A 14945-nucleotide genomic window follows, 5' to 3' on the forward strand; every position below is an offset into this window, starting at 1 on the left:
TTTTTTTTTTGTTTAGTTTTGTTTTGCTTTCAGTAGACCTGATCCCATTTATAATCATGGACAGTGGTTCCCAATGACAAATATTCCTCCTATCCCATTACCTCCAGGCTGTGTACATTGCCACAACTCTGCAGGGTTCAGCCAGGCTCTGCTCAAAGCTCCAAGTACCTTTCTCTTCCACAGTGCAGGGTAGAAGAGCAGGTCCTCACTGAGGTTTTTTATTTTCACTGTGGAGGCTCAGAACAAAAGAACAATTACTGACATGTGCTGGGGGATATCTTTCTGTACTCTGTGAATGTATGTTGTTCCCGTTGGTTAATAAATAAGATGCTCTGGCTTACGGCAAGGTAGCTTAGAGGCAGGTGGGAAATCCAGGGAGAGAGCCAGGAAAGAGAAAGGCGGGACACCAGCCTGATACCCAAGGAGCAACATGCCAGCAGACTGGTAATGCCATAGAACATGTGGTAAAAAATGAATTAATAGAAATGGGTTTAACTTAAGATATAAGAGCTAGCTAGCAAGACGCCTGCCATAGACCATACAGTTTGTAAATAATAGTAAGCCTCTGAGTGATTATTTTATAAGCGGCTGTGGGACTGAGGTTCCTGGTGGGACCGGAGAAAACTTTTGACTACAGACATGCAGGGATAAGTATGAGTGACTTACGCTGGCAGACAGACCATACCCTGGCGTCTGCTTTCCAGGTTCTCAGACCATCTCTTATTACACCATGAAAGCAACACTAAGAGCTGGGCATGGTGGCACACAACTTTAATCCCAGCACTCTGGAGGCACAGATAGGCAGATCTCTGTGAGTCCAAGGCCAGCTGGGTCTACACAGAGTTCCAGAACAGCCAGGGATACATAGAGAAACCCTGTGTCCCGCCCGCCCAAAAAAAGGCAACACTAGGCACCAGACCTTGCAATGTGTTTGTTCTGAACAACTTTAACTTTAAATTTTATATTAAATAAAAATTTGCAAAAACACAGCTATAAGACTAACAATAAACAGAAAAGTTAAATAAAAAATATTATGTAAAATTATTTTATAATTGGCAGTATCAACACTAATACAAAATGCTTATTTCCACAGTGGGAATGGGGGAATATTAATCTTAAGGAGTAAAACATTATTTCAGCTGAATGAATATATATATATATATATATACCAATTAAGAATAGCTTTAAATTGAAGAGAATTTTTTTTCTTTTTCTTTTCTTTTTTTTTTTTTTTCTTCGAGACAGGGTTTCTCTGTGTAGCTTTGCGCCTTTCCTGGAACTCACTTTGTAGACCAGGCTGGCCTCGAACTCACAGAGATCCGCCTGGCTCTGCCTCCCAAGTGCTGGGATTAAAGGCGTGCGCCACCAACGCCCCCGGTCAATTGAAGAGAATTTTAAAATAACTAGTCCAGTCCAGCCCTTACAAGGCTGAGGTTTATATTCAAGGAGACTTGGGATACAAGATGAACATTCAACATTATAGTTATTTCAGTCAACTTCCATGAAGAAGGCAGATCTCCTTAATCCCAGAAAAGAAAATGACTTGAAATGAATGACCAGGACACCTTTCTCTAGCACTTCTGCAGAGGCCATTGGCTGTAGCTCTGTAGACCATGGATCCCGAGAGACTGCAGAGCAGCCTCAGCAGCCAGGGGGTGCCGCTACAGTAAGCGCTTATGCAGGATTTCCCACACCATCTTCTTCCTGAACAGAGGCATGTGCTGCTGAGAGAAGGTGAGGGGTTGGCCTCTGGAAATATAATCTGCGTATTTACAGGTAAACATCCCACAATCGCTCCCATTCCGCTGCTGAGGAATCTGCTCTGCTGGCATGCTGTATTGCCTCCACTCCAAAGGGTTCAGATCAATATTCCTTCGGGCTTTGCTCTCATCCTGCAGATACTGGAAAATCATCTGGAGGACATCTGGTCTTTTCTGTCCCATCGAATCCAGGTAGACAATATGCTTCTTTCTTAGGTCTACTACCACAAGGCTCCAGTGCACATCCAGGTGAATCGGCACCAGAATAAGTTCCTTTGTGAAGAGGTTTACTGCCTGGGTCCATCTTTTGACTGACCTGTAGCCCCCACACTTGAATTTAGTGTAGAAGAAGGTATTGAATGCGTGAACTGATGGGTATCCTTCATTTTGGTTTCTCTCCATGAGAAGATTCATGTAAAAATTGATGACTTCATCATTGAGCCACTGGGTCTCCTTTAGTGTCTGCATGTCTCCTCGAGTAATTCGCAGTTTGAAGGCACAACTCAAGACCTCATCTTCTGGCCCTGGGCCTAATGCACTCCTGATTTCCTTTTCCATGTCTGCTGTGACATCGGGGCCATGGTCCAGTCCTCTGCCCATCTCTTGATCTGCAAGAGCCTTTCCCTTGGCCTCAGGTATTGGTATTTTGTTGGTGAGAATGTCGTTGCTGACACTGTCTATGAAGATTTGGACCTGGGCTCCTCCCAGAAAGTTGGGCTGGGGGTGGTGTCCCCTGATGTCATTGTTGAGGTTTGTTCCAACTATCTCCTCTGTATTAGAAATTTTCTCCTCTGAAGACTTCTTCTCACTGTTCACTGGTGACTGATCTTCTCTCGCGAGAGCACAGGCAGATTGCTCTGGCTCAGAGTGAGTTGGTTCAGATCTGTGAATCTGTCCCTCTGCACAGTCTTTGATCTTCCATGTGTCCACAGGGCTCGTGTGAGCACTGTGAGGGTCAGAGCTCACATGATCACCGGGTTGAAGGTGTTCCAACAGCCTTCGGTACTTGTGGTGTTCCTGAACACCTTCCTCTGTGCTGCAGTGGGAACGATTGCGACCCTTCCCACCATCCACAGACTTCACCTCAGTCACGGCCTCTTCCTGAGAGCCTTTGGCGCACTCTCGGGGCTTTAGCTGTGATCGATCCTCTTCCTGGGGTTTCCGTATCTGACCCTTGCCGGGTTCTTCACACCCAAGCTCAATTTCACCCTGTTCCTGTTTCACCCTCCTCCTAGGCTCAGCTGGCTCTTGAGTCTGCTCATTGGTTCCGCACTCTTCCTGGCGTTTCCTCTTTTGCCCTTTCCGGGGGTGTTCGGGGCTCATCATGTCATGGTGCTGGCGAGGTTGCCATCCACAGGGACGACGTGCATTGCCTTTGCTCAGGTGTCTGCTGTGTGCTGTGCTGCAGCCTTCTGATTTCCAAGAGCAAGCGCAGGTCCGCCGGAGTCTCGGTGGGTGCCCTCGGGTTGTTGTCCTCTTGATGGCTGAAGGATCACTTAGTCCACTCGGAGATGTCGTGTCCACACTGGACATGTTGGTCCAAGGTCAGAAAGCACCGGGTGAAGAGCTCAGATTTCCTCTTTATCAGAGGAGGTCGCCTTTAGTGTTGGGGGGGGGTCAGTCGGAATGGGAAGTCAGATGGAGGCGACAGTATCAAAGGTACTTTTCACTTGGTGACTCAGTCAATCTAAGGCCGTCTTTAAGGTGACGGTTCACCAGTTCCCACTGTGGGAAAACTCCGAAGAGTTCAGGCTCTTTCCTGCGGAGGGCCTCGGGTGGGAGTGGGGGTGGGGGTGGGGAGCACAACCCGGAAACCTTGAAAATTGCACTCGATGAACTAGCCAGCCCACTTAGGACAGCAGGCCTTGGCAGGATAGTCAAGAGGGCGAGCCCCAGACTGATGCCTTCCCCGGGGGTTGTCTCAGCTCCGGGTCTCCGAGGTTGGTTCTTTTTCTGGTGTGATGCGATTTGACAGATGAAGAGTCAACGTTCGCTCGTTCGTTCGGTTGTGGGCCGAGGCTCCGCCCACCACTGTCCATGTTCAGGGTCTGTAAGCATTCTCTACAGAGCGGCCCCCTTCTCGCAGTCCTGCCCGGGGTTCCAATGGCCAAAGCGATCTCAAGACCAAATTGGAACTCAAGAGGTGAAGAGGTTATACCCTCATCTTCACAAGGGAGAGAAAAATATAGGGAAGAATGGTCCTATTTAGTGTACTTTGTTTGGCTGAGAACTGAAATCCCGGAGACGGGATTGGAGTCCCCGGAACTATTTACATATACATTCCCGCTCCTCTCTGGCCAACACGGGCTAGGAATCTTCCTCGACTCCTTTAGATGACCCACCTATGTGGTTCATTTTGTTGAAGAAGGTGTAGTACAAGTGATAGGAGGCCTTTCCAGGCAGAGGTTAGCCAGTGCCGAATTCATCTCAGTCCCTGAGTCCCTCAGGTTATGAACACTGGGTCACCAGGAACCTCAGTTCACACCCTGAGTGAGCTCAAAACTGTTAATGAAAACTAAGGAGATAAACTTCTGCTGTGTTGAGCCGCTGAGATCCGAGGGGGTTGTTGGTTGTCTCAGTATGATAACCGAGCTCACCTTGACTGTGACATTTACTCTTAGGGGTGAGCCTTATTGTCTGACATGGGCAATTACAGGAGACCAAATAAATATAATCATCCTTCCCTGGAGTGCTCTCCAGTGCTTCTCCAGCCGGTAGAAGATACTGATAAGAACGAGGAGATTTGTATAACTGCAAAGTAGTTCCTCATTACATGCTTACTAATCATGAAGGAAAACAATAGAATTGGACAGTGGCAAACCTGGCTGATTGTGACTTACCAAAGATCAGCCAGTAAGAGAATAAATATCACCATGGATTGGATGCACTGGAAAAGATACATCATTTCTTTGACATCCTGGTAACAAAAGAAACCCTGTATCCAATCCTTAGACAATCAGAGAATTAAATCGAAGGACATTATTAAAAATATAAAGCTGGTGTGATGGTTCAGGCCTGTACTATAATACTCATAAGGCAGGGGCATGAGACTCTCGGCCTCGGCTACATTAAGGTCACTCTGTCTCTGTGAAGACTAGTCCAAACGTGTTAGAAGTATTGCCTAGCTCAATTGCTCAGCAGATAAAGGAGCTTACTACCAAGCTTGATGGGTAATTCCTGAGCTTAACCTGGAATCCAACAGTAGAAAGAAAAAACTAACTCCCAAAGTTGTTTTTGACATCTCGTTGGCTGAGTACGAGTACGCATGTGTGTGTGTGTGCGTGTGTGTGTGTGTGTGTGTGTGCGCGCGCGCCACACATACACACACACATACACACACATACACACACACATACACACACATACACACACACACACATACACACACATACACACACATACACACATACACACACATACACACACACACACACATACACACACACACACACACACACACACACATACACACGAGACAGACAGAAGTAGACTCAATAAAAATTTAAGAAGTAAGGCTGGGCACAGTGGCATACCTTTGATCCTAGCATGTGGGCGGCAGAGGCAGAAGGATCTCTGAGTACAAAGCCATCTTTATCTACATGGTTCCAGGACAGCTGGGGCTACATAGAAACACCCTGTCTCAGAAACCACAAACAAAGCAAAAATATATATTGTATGAATTTTTTTCAATAAATATATACTTTAGGGAAGAGGATGTAGAAGTTGGCCTTCAGGAAAGCTGATGGGTTTTGCATCCATTTCTTGTGTTTTCCAGTTAATTGCAAAACTGCCCAAAGGTTGGCTGAATGTATGAGTAACAAACCCACAGAGGACACATGTGTGGTTTTCATTCTCCCCGTGTGTTGTGTGCAGTTTAGTGGGGTCATTTGAGCAGTTACAGCAGATCACAGAAGGACATGCTGGAGTGAGGACAGACAGACAGATGGAAGGAGGAGGCAGGGACTGTGAGGAAGGAAATGTGGGCTGGTCTAGGAAAGGCCGGGATGAGCCTGTTTAGGAGGAAAATGCCTTCCCGAGAACAAAATAAAATCGTGACCTCCCAGCACTCGGGAGGCAGAGGCAGGCAGATCTCTGAGGCCAGAGATCTTCGAGGCCAGCCTGGTCTACAGAGTGAGATCCAGGACAGGCAACAAAACTACACAGAGAAACCCTGTCTCAAAAAACCAATAAATAAACAAAAGGGGTTGGGGATTTAGCTCAGTGGTAGAGCATTTGCCTAGCAAGCGCAAGGCCCTGGGTTCAGTCCTCAGCTCCGGGGGGAAAAAAATCAACTAAACAGATGTATACATTTTTAGAATTTTTATTTATTCATTGACAATTTCGTATTTATAGTGTATCTTGATTTATCTGCTTCCCCCAACATCTCTTTTCTCTCCCTCCCAACTCACCACTTCTTTCATGTCCACCCTCCTCTCTCCCTCTCCTGCTCTCATGCCATCTCTCCCCACTAAGTATAGTTGGTGCTAACTGCTGGGAACTACCTCAGCTGTGGGTTCATGAGTGCAATTGCTGTGTCTGAAAGGCAGTATTTCACAGCGATCCTCTATTGTTTGTTGTTTTTGGTTTTGGGGGGTCCACTACCCAGCTCCCAAATAAATCACACATGGAGGCTTATTCTTAATTATAAATGCCCGGCCTTAGCTTGGCTTGTTTCTTGCCAGCTTTTCTTAATTTTAAATTATTCCGGCTACCTTTTTCCTCTGGGCTTTTTCCTTTTCTTACTTCTGGATATCTTACTTTCATGCTTACTCTGTGGCTGGCTGTGTGACTGGGTGGCTGGCCCCTGGCATCCTCCTCTCCTTGTTCTATCCTCCCAAATTTCTTTTTATTCTCTCTACCTGCCAGCCCCTCCCATCCTTTCTCCTGCCTTACTATTAGCTGTTCTTCTCTTCATTAGACCATCAGGTGTTTTAGACAGGCACAGTAACACAGCTTTGCAGAGTTAAACAAATGCAACATAAAGGAATGCAATACATCCTGCCATCATTAAACAAATGTTCCACAGCATAAACAAATGTAACACATCTTAAATTAATATTCTACCACACTCCTCCTCATCTCCGAATTCTCTGGCTTTTGCATTCTTTCCTTCCCTCTTCTGTGATATTTCCTGAGCCTTGGCAGGGTGTGACTGTGTGTGTGTGTGTGTGTGTGTGTGTGTGTGTGTGTGTGTGTGTGTGTGCATGTGTGGTGTGACATAGATGTCCCATTTAGGACTGAGGGCTTGTGGTCACTTATTTTCAGCACTTTGACCATTTATGAGTCCCTACATGATGCTGCCTGCCGCAGAGAGAAACTTCTCTGGCCAAGACAGAGAGCAGTCCAGATTTATAGAGTGACTTGCTGGGATAGCTGTGTTGAGTTGAAAGATGATGTTCTCAGATCTCTCTGGCTTCAGAAGGCTCCATGTACTGCTGTGTATGGGAGGCCTCAGTGGGAGCTGTTGGCCTGTCACCTTAGGGTTCTTGGGGTTCTGGAGTGTGCAGAGGGGAGGTTGTGAGTCCTTTCCTGCCAGTTCTCTGTACTCCACTATGGCTTCCTCTAGTCTTAGGGTGTGTGAGGCCCTGACTGAAATTCCCGTTATGTAAAGAAGAGACCTGTCTTGTATGTCTTGAAGTCTGTGTAAGATTTGATGGCTTTCAAAAGCATTAAAACACCCTTGTCACCCTCCATCCCATCTCTTTAGATTGAGAAATAAGAATCTTCCTCATGCTTAGTAACTGAATTGAAAATCCAGACTGTATGGTGTTCTGAGCACATGACTGATTTTTAAACAGCAAAATTAAAGGGCAAAATTGAGTTCCCATGAGGACTAACTGGTTAGCAATGTTGTTTTGTGTTTCTCTTCTGACTTGGCCAAGGAGGAATTCTTGAAGGACAACAATAAAATGCTCACTGCCTGATATTAGAGAGTATTGAGAGAACAGGAAGCTGGGTGAGAGAGACACTGCCAGCCGCCACCATGACAAGCCTCATGTGAAGATGCCGGTAAGCCATGAGCCATGTGGCAAGGTATAGATGAATGGAAATGGATTAATTTAAGCTGTAAGAACAGTTAGCAAGAAGCCTGCCACGGCCATACAGTTTGTAACCAATATAAGTCTCTGTGTTTACTTGGTTGGGTCTGAGTGGCTGTGGGACTGGCAGGTGAGAGAGATTTGCCCTGACTGTGGGCCAGGCAGGAAAACTCTAGCTACAGAGTATCAATTCCAAATACATAGCTTTCATCATTTCTCAGGTGTGTATCTGCACCTGTTTAAAAAAAATTATCAAAATGTTGAGAGTCTCGTTTAGGTAGTTGTCAATGAGCACTGTGCTAGTTAGCTCTTATAATGCTGTGATAAAACACTGATCGAAAGAAACCTGGAGAGGAAAGGGTTTATTTCATCTTACACAGTATGTTTTATCATCAAGAAAATCCAGGGCAGGAGCTCAAAGCAGGAACCTGGAGGCAGGGACTGAGGCAGAGACCACAGAGGAATGCTGCTTGCTAGTTCGACCCCTCTGGCTTGTGTTAGGGTCCTGACGAAGTCCCACAAGACCACATTCCACATATGCAATCAACAAGAGCCTTTATTATTCAGCATGCTGGGGCCTGCCATCCCACACAAAGGCAAGATGGTAAAGACCTGGAGAGTGATGTGTGGGCTCCTTTTAAGTATAGTGGTCAAGGGCAACATGTTTGTATTCATTCCCAAAGTGTAAGAAGCGTGAACACACAGGAAGCCTGCCACTGTGCTCCAGAAGCTCTGTGGGCTCCTTAGATGTGAACACAATTACAGCATTAGACCGAGGAGTATTTATGCCTAATGAGAGGCAGACTCTAATAAAAGTTCAAGGTAGCTTTGTGGCAAGTCATCCAGCCTCTCTGCTCCAGGGCCCTCACTGAAAAGCGAGGACACCACAGGGTTAAAGTGACGGTCCATATGTCTACATTTCACAAAGATACCTACGGTGATGGTATCAAAATCCTTCTGAAGTCTAGTGTAAAGATAAATCTCTGGGGCTGTCGAGAGGGCTCACCAGGCAAAAGCACTTGTCAAACAAGTCTGACAACCCGAGTTTGATCCCCGGAACCTGCTTAAAGTTGGAAGGAGAGAACTGAATATACAAAGTTGTCGGAACCTGCTTAAAGTTGGAAGGAGAGAACCGAACCGACTACACAAAATTGTCCTCTGACCTCCACTGTTTTGGGATGAGAGTGCACACACTCCGTAATAATTTTATTTATTTTTTTAAGAAAAAAGATAAATCTCTCATCAACTCGATCTAACCATTAAAACCAGCTCTGGCGAGTTTTATTAGCTCGGTCAACTCAGGAAGGTTTATTAAACCCTCACTGCGTGTCATGGAATTCAGTTGCTCTTAATCCAGGTCTTCTAATGGAAGGAAAGGATTCCCAGCGTCATTAAAACCCTCGTGCACGCCAGATGCGCGCAGAGTTTTAGGAAGGTTTTTCCTGCAGCCTCCGGGACGCTCGGGGTCAGGTGGGAAGGTGGGAGGACCTGGGCGCGGCGGCGCCCGTGGCCGTGAAGCCGGAACCCCGGCCTCCGCCCATTGGTTGGCGTTTGGACCCTTGCCGGGCACTCTGCAGCCCGCGTGGCCGCGCCCTCCCGGAACTGGCGGGGCGTCGCGGCGGTGCAAGCCATGGAGGTCCTTCCCGCGGGCGGGACGCGGGACCCGCTGCGAGCCGAGGAGGAGGAGGAGGAGGCGGCGGCGGCGGCGGCGGCGGGGCACCCGGAGGGCGAGGGCGACGAGGAGCCGCAGCCCCCCGGCCGCACGAGCCGCACGGCGTCCCTAGTGAGCGGGCTGCTCACCGAGCTCTACAGCTGCACCGAGGAGGAGGAGGTGGCGGCAGCCAGCGGGGACCGTGCGTCCCGGGGCCGCCCCCCGCGCCGCGACAGCCTGGATAGCTCCACCGAGACCTCGGGTTCCGACGTCTTCCTGGGCGGCCGCGGCGTGGGCGACTCCCGGGTGCTGCAGGAGCTGCGGGAGCGGCCGAGCCTGCGGCTGCAGATGCAGTACCTGCGGCGGAAAGGTGAGCTCCTGCCCTGCGGTGCCACTTGCCCGCCTGCGCGGGTCACCCGCCCTCCTGCCCTCCTGCGTTACCGGTCCACTTTGTGCCGTGCGCGCCCCCAGCCCCCCTGCCCTCCTGCGCCGCCTGTCCACTTGGGCCGTTTGTGCCACCTGCCCACCGGCACCGGTTGCCCACCTGCCTGCCCATCTGCGCCACCTGGACGTCGCCGCCCTGCCACACACCCGGAGAGTGTGGACTCTCCCTTCCTCTGACTCCCGGGACCTACGGTCACACTCTGACTAGGTCTATTTCCTAATGCTCAGTCCCTCCCCCTCTGCAGGTGTGGCTCAGAGAGCGTGGTCTCCCCACCTGCCCCACGCCCCTCAGGTGTCCAAGGCTAGGGGCCACCTAGACTCTAACTTCACCCCAACAGCTGTTAGGACGAGCTTGGAGTTTCTTCCGTGTGTACCAGAAGTTATCTAGAGGACGCTGGGAGAAGAGAGACTTCTAGGGCTTTCCACCCCCATCCCCCTCCCCGCCCCCTTCCCTAGCCAGGACGCTTGGATAGGGTTTAACTAGGGAGGCAGAATAATTCGATAATGCAGCTTCGCAGCCGAGCGTGAGTTCCCAGCAGCTTTGGTTTAATCTGGGTCTCTGAAAAAGGATTTGAGTTGGGAGCCTGAGTGAGCGCTTAGCCTTCATGGTGCATTTAACTGCTGCAACCTTCCACCGACCTGGAGAGTCGAGCTGAGAAACGGCCTTGATTTCCTCGGAGGAGAGACTAATTTGATATTTCTTTTGTTATCAGACTCTGAGGCTCACATTCTGGTCGAGACGATTATTAGTATTATTTCTCAAGGATGATCGCTTATATTTCAGGCATCAGGATTAGTTACAGCTGTCTTTTTTACATAGATCTAGGGAAACCTCAATTTACAAAATGTAGTAAGGGGTGGGGAACAGAAGGCAATCCACCATCACATTTCTTGCAAGTATTGTCCTTGTGCTAAATGACCATGGGAGAGATAAAGAGAATTATACAGTGCTCCTGGACTTGCTGTATCCAGTCTAGCTGGTTCTAGGAAGGGGGGGAAAATACCCAGAAAAGCAATAAATCTGTCTGCTTTCTTCTACCTATGTAAACAGTTCCCAGCTTCCTTTCCCGACTTCCTAGCGATGTCCCCCGCCTCCCCCCAGCTGACTGTGATACTTTGGCTGGAGTTGGACCATAAATATATATATAGTTATCCAACTGTGCTAAGAACGTGTGTTTATGCCCAAACTCTTGCTATAGGGCAATAGTTGAAACACCAGCAGAATCAGTTTTGGAAATTATGAATTGATTTCCTCTTTTGAGAGGGCTGGCTCTTTTCACGGTTCACCACCAGGAAGCTTTGGGAACTGCTAACTTCCTTTCCGTAGAAGGAAACTGGCAAGCCAAAGTTTACAGTTTGCAAGTGGACGTCCCATGTGTGACGTGGCCAGCCGCTCTACCAATCACTCCCAGGACCTGCGGGAGTCCATTTCTCCAGTTTCATCTCCTTTCTCACCCAGTTGCTCATGAATCCTTTCTTTCCCTGTAGGTGACTGTGTTGGGTGAACAAGGTGCCACATAGGGACATATTGTCTCTGTTGCTAACCATCACTAGAACACTGTGATTAGACAGTCAGGTGATCGATGCCATTGTTTGTGGAAATAGTGCTCATTGGGTTGATTGTTTTTAGTCTCAAAGCTAGCCATTTTTTTTGTTTTTGTTTTTTGTTTTGTTTTGTTTTGTTTTGTTTGAGACAGGGTTTCTCTGTGTAGTTTTGATGCCTGCCCTGGATCTTGCTCTGTAGACCAGAGTGACCTCAAACTCATAGAGATCCGCCTGGCTCTACCTCCCAAGTGCTGGGATTAAAGGCGTGCGCCACCACCGCCCAGCCAAAGCTAGCCATTCTAACATTAGTCTAAGTGCCGTGTTCACTTGAGTTCCACATAACGCAGATAACCCGGGACATTAGTTTCCTTCTCCCACTGTTGAACACTTGGTTGTTGGATCAATATAGCACCCATCCAGATTGTGTGTGTGTGTGTGTGTGTGTGTGTGTGTGTGTGTGTGTCTGTGGTTTCAGGGGCAGTACCAAAATGGCTTCGAAAGGAAACTGGACTGTGTGTATGGTGCAGGGTTTGAACTTCGGAGTCAGATTCCCTAGTTGACAGGCTGCTGCCATTTCTAGCTAGCTTTACGGCCTTTGGGCAAGCTATTTACCTAAGTTAATGTGTGTAAAGTGCTCAGGGAATGTTAGAGAGATAATTTTCATTATTATAAACCCATTTATCATATAAGGATAAAATTCCTTAGAGAGGAAATCGGCCAGTTTTCCAGCTGACCAGTTTCCTCCGTTACTTGGTGGGAAACAGGGAGTTGACACACATTTCTACACGGGGATCCGAACATGTTTCCATAAGCAGTACATAATACAAGTTGTAACATCAAAAATGAAGTGGGGGTTTCATATTATCTCATGCTATTGTGAGCATTAGTTTTAAGAATGCAGAAGTATTATTATCATTAATTACTACTATTATGGATCTTAGTTCTTTGAATATCTTAAAAGTTATTTTATGTGTTTGGGTGTTTTGCCTACATGTCTGTGCACCATGCATGTGCCGTGCCTGCCAAGGTCAGAAGAAGGTGTCAGATCCCTTGGAACTGGAGGTGCAGGCGGTTGTTAGCACCCTGTGTGTTAGGAGCTGAACCTAGTCCTTTGGGAGAGTCAGGGATCTCAACTGCTGAGTCGTCTCTCCAGCCCAAGAATGTAGAATCATTCGATCCTTTTAGAGGAAATACATTTTCTGCCATGTATGGATCATTACTGAGGATCTAAAATGAAATTTACTGAGTGGGCCATTGGAAGGCCACCCATTTAAAAGAAAACCAGCACAACCACATTCCTCTACATTACAAAACGTGCTGACGTTATTTGCTTTTTTTTTTTTTTTCTTCGAGACAGGGTTTCTCTGTGTAGCTTTGCGCCTTTCCTGGAACTCACTTGGTAGCCCAGAGATCCGCCTGCTTCTGCCTCCCGAGTGCTGGGGTTAAAGGTGTGCGCCGCCGCCGCCGCCGCCGCCGCCGCCGCCGCCGCCGCCGCCACCACCACCACCCGGCACGTTATTTACTTTTAATTGACCATTGATAAAGCTGTTTTTAGCTGTTTTCTATTTTTGTGGTCTTGGGATTGGAACAACCAGGACCTTGCACATGTTAGGCAAGCCTCTATCACCGAGCCCTCTTTTACTTTTTATTTACTTATTTTTGTGTCTATGTGTGTACATACATGTGTCCATGTGTCCATGTAGAGGTCAGAGGCCAGTGTGCCACCATGACTGCATTTTTATGTGGGTGCTGGGGTTGGTGAGTTTGCATGGTAAGTACTTAACGGTCTCCACAGCACTTACGTTCTTGAGACCGGATCTTACTTAGTTGTACTTGGCTGGCTTTGAACTTGGGATCCTCCTGCCTCAGCCTCTTGAGTAGGTGGTGTTTTAGGTCTGCACCACCAGGCTCAAAAGCTGTTAGTTTTTCAAGCATGGAAAGGTAAATGGGCACCTGGAGCTAGTTACAGTAAAAGTAGGAGTCTTTGCTTATGTGTTACATGCAGCATCAAGGATAACATTTATCTTAGAGAGTTTGTCTTATGAATAGAGTGGGAGATGAACAGTTGTGGCTCACGGGACTGCAATGTCTTAGCTGAATACGTCCACGTCATCCCGGATGAAAGACTGGAGTGAGTGGGTTTAAACGCACTTTCTAGATACGTACCTTCTGACTGGTAGCACACGGGGGCTTGGGGTAGAGCCCTCTCAGGGGATTGATTCTTTTTTCTTTCTTGATAGACTCCAGTGAGCTGAAGACCATCCTTCGAGAGCTGAAGTACAGGATTGGCATCCAGTCGGCGAAGTTACTCCGGCAGCTGAAGCAGAAAGACCGGCTTCTGCATAAGGTTCAGAAGAACTGTGACATTGTGACGGCCTGCCTGCAGGCTGTGTCGCAGAAGAGAAGTAAGTCCTGGGGTCTGGGGTGTCAGTCCGTGCTCCGCCGCTTGCGCTGGTTAGTGAAGCAAGTGGCAGCAGACACTGCTTGTAGTATTTTAACAAGTTCAGGAACCAACCAAATAATACAGCTCCCTGTTTTTTTTTTTGTTTTTTTTTAAAAAAAACTTAAAACGAATGCTTCATGCCTAATGTTAAATCCTGGTTTTATTATTCACAGTTTGAGGTCACCCTTCACTCTGACGAGGGTTGCTGTTTATGCGAGCCCGTGTGACTTAGCAAGCATCGAATGGATGTGACTTAAAAGCCACATCCTTGTTCCCCATAATCTCTGTGCTCTAATGAGGATAGTCAACGATTGGCCTGACCCATCAGAGCCGCGCACCGCCTGCTCTGAAATCCAAGAAGGGCAAAGCATTTGGACAAATGAAACCTGCGTCTTGCGTTCCTCCCTTTTAACTAAGAGCTGCCTAGCTTGTTAGCTGAAATAGAAAATTGTTCAGGGACCGACCCATCGTCATTGTTAGGGGTTGAAACTTTTGAATGAATCTTGTAATTCTCCATACAGTGGCATTCTGTCTGGTTCTGCTAACATGTCCCTGTTCTTGTTTTGCCTTCTTTGTTTACACGCAGCGTGGCAGAGAGGGGCGCAGGTATGGCAAACACAGGCGCAAGTGTTGTTCCCATAAAATGCCTGGGACAGTTTCTTGGGTGCATGTCAGGGTTGCTTTTTCCTTTTCCTTTTCTTTGGTCATATTTTATATGTAAACAGATCAAAGTTGTTTTGTTTGTTTGTTTTGTTTTAATTCCAAAATTAAGATGTGTCTGTTTTCATGAAACAAATTGCAGGGCTTAATTAGTTTTTCAATAATGGCAGTGGTGGTGCACACCTTTAATCCCAGCACTCGGGAGGCAGAGCCAGGCGGATCTCTGTGAGTTCGAGGCTAACCTGGTCTACAGACTGAGATCCAGGACAGGCACCAAAACTACACAGAGAAACCTTGTCTTGAAAAACAAACAAACAAAATCCCATCTGATGGTGTGTTTTCTGCCTCTCTTCAATATATTGCTATTTGCTATCCTCAGCTTATTCATGGTTTTGATGGAGAGG

The 14945-nt window shown here is 47.5% G+C and overlaps 2 protein-coding genes across 2 annotated transcripts in view; one reads left to right on the top strand and one right to left on the bottom strand.

Moving 5' to 3' along the window:
• Window positions 1-1380: 1380 nt before the first annotated feature.
• Window positions 1381-3293, bottom strand: LOC131895344 (sentrin-specific protease 2-like). Its single transcript, XM_059245784.1, has one exon. The coding sequence runs from the start codon at window positions 3291-3293 to the stop codon at window positions 1662-1664; it is 1632 nt and encodes a 543-aa protein (XP_059101767.1). The 3' UTR covers window positions 1381-1661.
• Window positions 3294-9428: 6135 nt separating this feature from the next.
• The window catches only part of Tbc1d30 (TBC1 domain family member 30), a 13433-nt gene continuing 7916 nt past the window's right edge, over window positions 9429-14945 (top strand). Inside the window, exons 1-2 of the mRNA XM_059245786.1 lie at window positions 9429-9819; window positions 13679-13843. Of these exons, the coding sequence (XP_059101769.1) occupies window positions 9429-9819; window positions 13679-13843 (556 nt within the window). The remainder of the gene's footprint in view (window positions 9820-13678; window positions 13844-14945) is intronic.

The sequence above is a fragment of the Peromyscus eremicus genome, chromosome 18 (assembly GCF_949786415.1).
Source record: "Peromyscus eremicus chromosome 18, PerEre_H2_v1, whole genome shotgun sequence".
Lineage (NCBI taxonomy): Eukaryota > Metazoa > Chordata > Mammalia > Rodentia > Cricetidae > Peromyscus > Peromyscus eremicus.

Coding starts and splice junctions, on each gene's coding strand:
- LOC131895344 (XM_059245784.1), bottom strand. CDS start 3,293: ATGTCCAGTGTGGACACGACATCTCCGAGTGGACTAAGTGATCCTTCA.